We start from the raw sequence: 9,898 nt of genomic DNA on the forward strand, positions 1-9,898 counted from the left end.
AGTCACCCCCCCCCCCAAGAAATTCAAGTCCACTTTGCCCATTTTAAGTTTGTTTCCATTAACTGTGTTACAGGTGCTCTCCCTCAAAGGCAAATTTTATAAGAAATTATTTTCACAATGTAATATCAGGAATGTTCCTTCCTCTGGGATCATTGCTACTTGGACAGGGGGTGAGGAGAAAAATCCTCTAAAAAGTACTGTTTATTGCTTTTTCAAGATACTGAAATCACAGAGTTAGTACATACAAAGCAAGAATATGAAGTTGAAGTTCCACACATAGGGACTAAAGGGCACTTGTTACACTTTTATGTAGCTGTAATTAGACTTAAGTTAGGGAACGTTTTGGGGGCTCAGCTGTCTACCACAATGTTTATCAGCTTTAACAGTCATCATGGTTTTCCCTAATACAAAAAGCCACAGTGATATTCATTTCCATGACAACTACTGGCACATTGAAACAAGAAAACCCACAGCGCCATGTCAGTTAGCCTCAGTGGCAGATATTTTGCAATCCTTGCTTTCTTAAATAAAATTAAACCAAAAACAGCAGGTGGTCACACTACAGCACTCCACACTTCTACCGTCTTGCTCTACTTAGAAGAAAATCAGTATAAAGTTGATATCTATGACCTTATTTGTATGGGAAGGAAAGGTTGAGAAGAAAATAAATTAAATGGGGGAAAAAACATCACAAGTCAACTGCTCAGGTCTCTGTATTAGAGATCAGCGAATGCTACAAAAGACAGGCACTGGAAAAAATGCACCTGTCAGAACTATCAGTTGTCAAAACAGAAAACAAACAGTAAAAATAGGACCACAGTGTGGGCGAAGGATTCAATAATACACTTTTTCTAACACAGTAAGAGAGTAGGAATTCAGTTTAAATACAAGAAAATGAACCATACTTAGTGGTAAAGGAGATGCCGCTTTTACTTACAATATGATGTCTGAGTTCCTTACATTAAAAAAAAAAGTAAAAGGTTAATTATGCCTATGTTTGTATCAAGCATTAATATATTCTTTGGGGATGTTTTTGATCTGTAGTGTGCAGTAGCACTTCATAAAGTTTAAAAAATATGCAAAACCATAAAGTTGCAAAGTTCATGATCTGGTTCAGAAATTCAAATAAAATAAATAAATAAATTCTTATTTCTATTTATTTTACATTTGTTTACTGGGAAAGTCCGATTGGGCACAGGTCCATTTTCAGTGGAGGCCTGGGGAGAAAAGCTCCACAACAAAGTTATTAAAATTAAAGTTCTAATCGCAACATTTTCTTTTGACAACAATTAAAAAAGGGTAGTCTGACAAAACCTCAAAACTGGTTCATTAATTTAGGCAGTCTGAAAAAAAAAACTGGCAAAATTGCCACAAACTGGAGAACAGCACCTTTCACTGAAGTACAATAAACCTGACTTAAGGTGGGCAGCATTTGTCAACCATGTAAAATACATCGGTTTTGAACGGTTTTATCTTCTCCAAATGCCATTTCAGACAAGTTGTATTACATAACATCACTCAGAAAATTTGGGTTTGAGTTTCTGTTCTCACATTAGGGAACTAACCTACCTCTTGCACAGCCTCTGCATATTTTCTTTTATCCTTAATTTAGGCTACACTTAGAATCTACCTCAGTTAAAAGGTTCAGGTTTGCACACATTGAGACCATATTTCTACAAAAAAAAAAAAAAAAAAAAATTAGGAATCCTTCCCAAATTAAGAATAGACCATAAAAGTCTTGCAATACTGAAGTAACCTAAACTGATTTTCAGGAGAGAGTATACCATGGACAGACAAGAAAAGGAAAATATATATAATAAAGAAGCATTAGAAAAGGAAAAAGGTAAAACTTATGTAATGAAGAGCATTTAACATCCCTTTCTGTTACAAGTTCTGTCATCAGCATACTCACACCAAACAAGAAGAGATGCACTTCTCAGGAAGAGTACGACAGTTCAAATGTAACTACAGCACTGCATACAGGTATCTGTGCACTGGTTATCTGAGGTGGCAGCACTGAAATGCACAGTGAAACTGGCCTCCACAGTACTGCCTCCTTCAGGTGACAACTGTACCTAGCTACAGTTTCAGAAGCAACACGTGCAGGAGAAGGGCTTGCAACCTGGAATTCAGTTACATGCCCAGATCCTGAAATAAGTCTCAGTGAAAAAATAAAATTAATACAATTTTACCAAAAGCAACTAAAGCACATCTACTTCAGACAAAAATGGGGCACCTTTAAGGTTCACTGTAAATCAGATATTATAATCCACTAAAGTCATAAAACATGAAGAGCTGTGAGGCATTATTTCCCTGGTAGTACCTTTGGAATGAAATAGCAGTACAAGTTTACAATAAATTATATGAAATAAATAAATACAATGCAATGCTGAGTGGAACCTGTCCCTGCCTTACATTTAGCAGTGTCAGTAGCTTAACAGGTACTAAACACACTTCTCATGCTAGAAGATCAGAAAACTGTGGGTTTTATTCCCACACAGATATCTGTATTATTTTATTTATTTATTTATTTATTTATTTATCCAATACTGACAGTGCAGTGCAGCACGCAAGGACGGGGGTACTACATTCCTGATTGTGCTGCCGGTGATAATTCATGTAGATATAAAATGTCCCATGGCACTTATCAAAAACAGTAAGGGGTGCCCTGGACAAATTTCTCCTGGTCAGTAAGAGTATCACCACCTCAGATTTCCCCTAAAAGGAAATGATGGCTTAGTGGGACTAACCTAATCAATAAAGCATACAAAAAAATCCACTTTCCTCAAAAATGCCTCGGCTTCTCTGATTTCTTAAACTTACTGCTACCCCAGAAAGTCCCACCCATAAATATAAAAACATACAATGACTGAACCAGCATTCACAAAAATCCTGACTGACATTCATAAAATCTCAACTGCCCGCAACACACCAAATGCCAGAAAACAAAATAAACATTATGTGAACTGAATTTTTTTGCAAAATCTACCAATTCTCCCATGAATATTAACATGTTCAAGTAAGATATCCTATCCCTACTACCAATACATGAATGTTTAAAAATTATTTATCAACACAAACAATTCACTTGTCTAAATATACACTACATACATACATATACAAGTGCAGACACACACACACACACTTAAAATAAATGCATTGTGTAACAAGTTGTCAACAAATTATGCAATTACTCACTCTAAAATTAACCCACAAGGACTTGGACATTATACATTAAGTGTAACTACTTAATTCTCAGTAAGACAATATCAGGTTATGAAAAATACAATTGTAAATGCTACTGAAATTACTAATTTCAAAACTGTAGTAAAGTACTCTCACAGAATTCTCAAAGAAAAATGGCCTTTCTTGTGAGAAAAAAGTCAAATGCTCTGTCTAGGACTAAAGCTGTCATAAGAGAACTATGCCATAATAACATCGTATTTGCTATGGCTGCCTTATTACTTAATTCAGATAATTTCCATCTACAATTTAAATAAGGAGTTGCTGTAAAAGTGAAAAAAAGAAGAGATTTAAATATTCCAGAATGGGAATAAATTTATCTGTCGAGAACTTCTGTAATACTTCTCGGCATTTAGGGAAGAAAAAAAATTGGTCCTCTTCAGTAATGCCCCAAGAGGTAAGAGGCTTATTCACAAATTCTAATTCTTCAGATTCTGAACAGCAAAGCATTCACCCAATATGTTAAGGTGGGTCAGACAAGAAAAAAATGAATAGTCAGCTAAGAAGAATGACTTAACTCAAAGTTGGTTATGGCAATCGGGCCATTGTGAAGCATCTGAAACAACAAAATAAAGTACACTAACTCTAAGAAAAAATTCCAAAAGGACTGACTCAATCATCTAATTCTAAGATGGGCTAGCAGATTAGTGAACAGAAAAGCCTGCAGTCATAGGTTCTAATCCCTTCCTTATCCATTTGCTTACTATGTTCTTCTAAACAAGTCACTTAACCAGGGAGTGCTCCTGTGACACCCCTGAAGATTGACACTTGTGCCTACTGGATTACCTGGTGGAACAAAAATTAAATTAAGTTGGTCCTTTTTGTTTTAAAAAGAAATGCTATTACCAAGCACATACAATTTACAGAAGAGCAAATGTAAATAACAACCCAGAAGATAACACCCAAAATTATAAAATGCTTCACTGAAATCTGAACAGGAGAAATACCTGAAAGACACACAGATCTAAAATATATGAAAACTGAAGCTTAAAGTAACAGATATTAACGTATATTACAAGCAATATTACCAGACCTATGCAGCACATACTTCAAAACAATACAAGCATGTCAAATAAATGGCAAAAAACGAGAAAAAGGGGGCAAAACCACGTCTGCTCAAGTATTTTTGGTGAAAATGCCATATATGACCAAAGCTGCCAAAGCATGAGGGGTTCAAGTCTGAACTAGTACAGATTCAGCCGCAACATGACATCACCTTGTCTATATCAGTCTTCTGACCTGACATATATTAATTTCTTGAAAGAGGTAAAGCACTCCAAATCAGCACTTTTCTACCATTTTACTTACCGGTTTCCATCCGAGGGGGATGTACCCTGGACCAACGAACATGGCATTGAAGTAGTTGTAAAGAATGAGAACTGTCCAGTTTATCAGCATGATAAAATTAATACTCCCTCCAGGAGTATCCAAGGGCCAGTACCAAAGGATGGAGTCAATCACTGCCATGGTGGAACATATTATTATCACAGAAATGGCTACAACGGGGCCCCAGTGGCACAGTCGCTTCAGTTCATGAAGATTTTCAAATCTGATGATAGAGCAAAGGACAACCATTTTCTGGGAAAGTAAATGCATCTGTCACTAGAATATGTAAAAATACTTTGTTGCTGAGAAGGTGTTGTTATCTGTACATTCCATAATTTCTTTTGAAGTCATCTTGGTTTTATTAAACTCCAGTCCATACCATTTTAGTACAGCCACATTCACCAGTAGCATTAGACTTCTCCCAAGGAGTAATCTTTCATTCTAAATGCACCCTGTTTAAAACAAGTAAAAGACAGTTTAGCAAAAAAAAAAAAAAAGTTTTAATGAACAAGCTACAGATATAGAGGAACTAAATGTCTACAACACAGCAAAGTCTAAAAATTCACAAAAATAATAGGTTACAGGTAATGGTGCTACACAAGTTACAGGAAAAAAAACATAGCTAAAAAAATATGATTAATTTAAAGTGAACACAGAGTCAAGACATACCAACTTAATAAAATATTCTGAAAAGGAAAGGAGTATCTGTTTGCTCTGTAGCAGCAGTACGCTCTTTACAAACAATATTCAGACGGAACTCAGCTATAAGGAAACTTACTAAAATCATTACTTCCACTGTAATATAGAACCTAGAATGCGGTTCAAAGACACGCCTGAAAAGCTTTTGATTACAACAAATGATGGTACTTCTACACACACACCACGATACCACAGGATGTATTCATATCAATCAGGTTATAATCTTTATTTATTGTGCATGTGTCCAGAATACAAGACAAAGTCAAAAATAAGACATCAAGCAAAACAGCAATGAAATCAGCCAGACCATGGTTTTCAAATTCACTACTAAATTATGAAAAGGAAAATAAACAAAATTACAAAGATTTGAAAAGAAGTAATGTGCAAGTTTAAAATAAAACTGTTTTAAGACAGGTATATTAAAATACTTTTTGTATAGCAGTTGCAAAAACGTTTTATTATCCATTACATTGCAGTATTCTGCAAACAGACCAGTGCTACCTCAAAATCAAACAATAGCTCACTTAAAAAGAACACAGGGCAAATTCCCTAAAGTAGCATAGATGGCAAAGCAATCGAAAGACAAAAATGTATTTCATGTACTCTAAAAATACACTCAGTGAACACGCTACACATTTAATACTTATCAGCAAGTTACACCACACACATTTAGCTGCAAACAGAAATCTTATCAGCCAGCTCCTGAGACATACAGGGCTAAAAAGCGGATTATGTCCCAGACAATCAGGGTTTGATTAGGGGCTCAGGCAACCGACTGAACAGACAGCAGAGAATGAAGTTCCCACACCGAGGGGAGAAGGGTAAAGCAGGAAAGCACATACTGCCACAATCCCTGGAGGAGAGGTAGCGCTGCGTAGACATGCTGGAAGGAACTTTTGTCCCACCAAGCCATCTCATTAGCAACCGCAAACCAGTATACACTTGCAGGGAAATGATTCTGTGGGTTCTCAAGGGGAAAGGAGTAGTCTGCTCCCTGCCAAGAGTGTGCAGTTAGGCCATTAAAATATCCTCAATGTCAGGATGCCTGTAAGAATGCATGCAACCCTCAAGACTGTCTCAGTGATGGCTCTCAAAATGGCTCTTGCCTCTATTGGTTCTGGAGACTCCTCACCATGAGCTAACAAACAGGCTTCAGTACAGTTGGGGTAGGCGTAATGGTCATCAGATAAGGGGGCAAGGAGAACATATTGGGGGGATCAAAATCACAGAAGAATGCAGGTGCACAGTCCAATGCAACACAGGAAAAATTGGGTGCTTAACTTAAAAATAAATAAATAAATAAATGCTCACGGTACTGTTCACCTCCACAGCCTCACCAGGATTTAAAAAGAAATACTGAGTGAAAAAAATTACTTCTATATAATGCATAAATAATAATTTAAAGAGTTTAAAAAAGGAATAATTAAAAACTTCTCATAAACATAAGAATAATATATGGACCTGGACTGCCCTGTCATATGGACTCTAGCTGTAGCACTTGACTGCCTAAGCCATTATCTCTGACATTAGTCCTGCAAATGTCTATGGCAGCACACTCAAACTTACGTGCAGACTCAGGCAATATTTTAACTAGAATACCATACACATGCAAAACTCAGATTACAACATTTTCAGTTTTCACACAGAGCATTACATAGCTGAACAAGGGCGAAAGCAATTTTTTGTAATACAAGATATTCACTTACTACATACCAATATTAAAAGAAACAAAACTCAAGGCATGAAGATAATTGCCATCCATGTGCTAGGATTACAGTAACTTGGATAAAAATTACACTTTGTCCTACAAATAGTGTTTTAGAGCACAATATATTTTATACAGCATGTACAAAAAAGAGGTGGCATGACTCTGGGATTCACTTAGCCCCTACATACAGCTACAGCAAAACACCATGTCTGCACAGAAGGGCAACACTGTTTGGCAAAGTGAATGTAAATAACATGTCAATTGTTTCCAGTAATTTATAAATTACTTTTTTAAAATTAAGTGAAAGTCAAAATTAGAACTATTCATATATATTAACAATAAATAGGAAAATATTTTTTTCTATATACTGTTGACTTCTGCAGCTGCAAACAGTCAAGTGTCTCCTAACCTTCTTGGGCTCATTCATTCCTCCAGAATAGAAGTGACAGCAGAGAGGAGAGGGCATTATCCAGGCATCCATGGAGTTGATGTTTGTCCTCAGTGACATCCTAGGAGTGACAGCATTTCTGTAGCAGAGCTAACTATAACCCCCACCAGTTGACAGGAGCATCAGCATACCCATGGTCAATCCTACTCCCTATATGAATGTGTCTTACACAGACACTAATGAAACGTAGTATTACCGGCTTTGGATCCCCAAACCCATGTCTCCACTCCTGGCCATACCAGTGCTACATAAACCTCCACATGTATGGGGGCGATCTGCTGACCAGAAGCCACGTCTCACTCTGCCCTACTCTGCTCTTCTAATCTCAGGCCACAAACTGAACTCTGGTTGTTTACAGCACAGTCAAGGTTTGATCCCTCTATGTCACAGAAATGGTTTAATGGGTGCTCAAGTCCAGCACTAATTACCCCATTGCACAAAATGCTTACTCAGATGTACTATTTATAAAACTAAATGTAAGAAAACTGCTCATGTGCACTCATGCATACACACTCATGCAAGTATACATACTACACACCTACCTAGGATGCACCACTGATGCACACACACACACACACATGCAGGTATATATACACACACTTAACTACGATGCACCACTCATGCATACACACACACATGCAAGTATACATACTACACACTTAACTATGATGCACCACTTATGCATACATACACTTGCAGGCATCATGCATACATACACTTGCAGGCATACATACTACACACTTACCTATGATGCACCAACATTTTCCTTCATCAGAAAGCAGGTATTAACATCCCTGATGAGATAAGTTTTGTATAAATCAACCATGTTAAAACATACTGTTTTCAGTGTATAAAACTTTCCTCTAATGCAGTCCTTTTTTATGAAAAGCACCCACTGTGGTTATAGTACAATTAGCAACTCAAGTGTCTCTTGGAGCTGGTATGAAGAGTATAGGTGTGCTTATCCGGGGGGGGGGGGGCACAGTCTCCTCAGAGGAAGCAGCAATACAAAGGACAACATTCAGCCACCAAGCCCCAAAGGCAGTAACAGGGCTTTGTGGCTCCTTGCGATGACACAAGTAATTCACTGCATATTCAGAATAAAGGATGAGGATCTACACTGTATGCCCTTAGTGACAGGAAATCAGCAATGGCACAAAGTTCCCTATGGCTGCTTCAGTAAGGGCCCCTCCTGATGAATCAAGTTCCCTTGCACTGGGGGAGGGGGAGATGTTCAGCAAGCACAGGGGCAAATAATACCCAAAGTGAAAAACAAAATGGGGGGGGGGGGCTGAGACAAATTCAGTGGTGTTTACTAAACTTCATGCTGGACCTTGTGTGATTTTTTTTTTTTTTTTTTTAATTGTTTGATTTCAAAAATTATGTATATTTACCTATTGCTATCTATCCATCTCTATCTATACCCATCTCAGTCACTCTCTCTCTCTATGTATGTATGTATATATATATATATATATATATATATATATATATATATATATATATATATATATATATATATACACACACACACACACACACACACACATATATACACACACACACAAAATGCATAAAAATATAAAAATAAAAGTGTGTTTCTGTACATATCTATACACATACACTCACACAAATACATATATGTGATGCTGTTAATTGGCATCAGACTCTAGATTCCTATAGCAACCCAATAAAAAAGTTGTCACTACGTACATACAATGCACATAAATAACAGACAAAGAGGCAAAACTCACAGAAATGTATTTTTACATCCTAAACGTTCTCCCTGTCATATCACAAGTGTATTAAAATAATATGAATAGTACGTTAAGAGAGTGAAACTAACCAAATATACAAATAAATTCCAGGATGAGTTGCAGAACGGCACTTTAAAAAAATAGGTTATAAGGAGGACATTTTGAATTTAGTGAAACCACAAACATTGAACTCCATATAGAGAAAATAGAAGCAGAATTTGTGACAACTGATTATGACAATTATTGGTTAAAAATAAGCAAGATGTTTAAGCAGCAGACAGTACTGATGCCTGCCCCAAACATTTGTATATCAACACCAAAGGCAGCTCAAATAACCTGCAGGACGACCAGCATTAAAATAATTGTTTAAAATCTGGGCAAAGTACAACAGACACAATGCAGGCTCTAAGAGTACATAAAATTGTGGTGAATGCAGCTCATGTAAATATGCTGAGCAGACACGAATATGTTTTTATACACTGGCAGTTGCTGAAAGTACTACATAAATTATACATAGTACTCTTGGGATCAAATGAGAACACACATTTGCACCTGATAGGCTTATTTGGATAATAAATAAAAGACACAATTTGCTGACTGTTATCATTTGGTGTGTATATATCAATGTTGCTGGAACATTTTTACATAAGGAAAATAACCCAGATATTTAAAGCTTGTATATCAAAAAACTAAAAAGACATATTACAAAAGAGAATC

The 9,898-nt window shown here is 36.6% G+C and overlaps 1 protein-coding gene across 5 annotated transcripts in view; it reads right to left on the minus strand.

Annotated features, from left to right (window-relative positions):
* Positions 1 to 9,898, minus strand: part of ZDHHC6 (zinc finger DHHC-type palmitoyltransferase 6) — a 762,509-nt gene that overhangs the window by 597,563 nt on the left and 155,048 nt on the right. For all 5 annotated transcript variants that reach the window (XM_044055851.1, XM_044055850.1, XM_044055847.1 and 2 more), the window contains exon 2: positions 4,552 to 5,021. In XM_044055851.1, coding sequence (XP_043911786.1) covers positions 4,552 to 4,839 — 288 coding nt within the window. In that variant the 5' untranslated portion in view covers positions 4,840 to 5,021. The remainder of the gene's footprint in view (positions 1 to 4,551; positions 5,022 to 9,898) is intronic.

This window comes from Protopterus annectens, chromosome 14.part0 (assembly GCF_019279795.1).
Source record: "Protopterus annectens isolate FY-2018-M chromosome 14.part0, PAN1.0, whole genome shotgun sequence".
In the NCBI taxonomy this organism is placed as follows: domain Eukaryota; kingdom Metazoa; phylum Chordata; order Ceratodontiformes; family Protopteridae; genus Protopterus; species Protopterus annectens.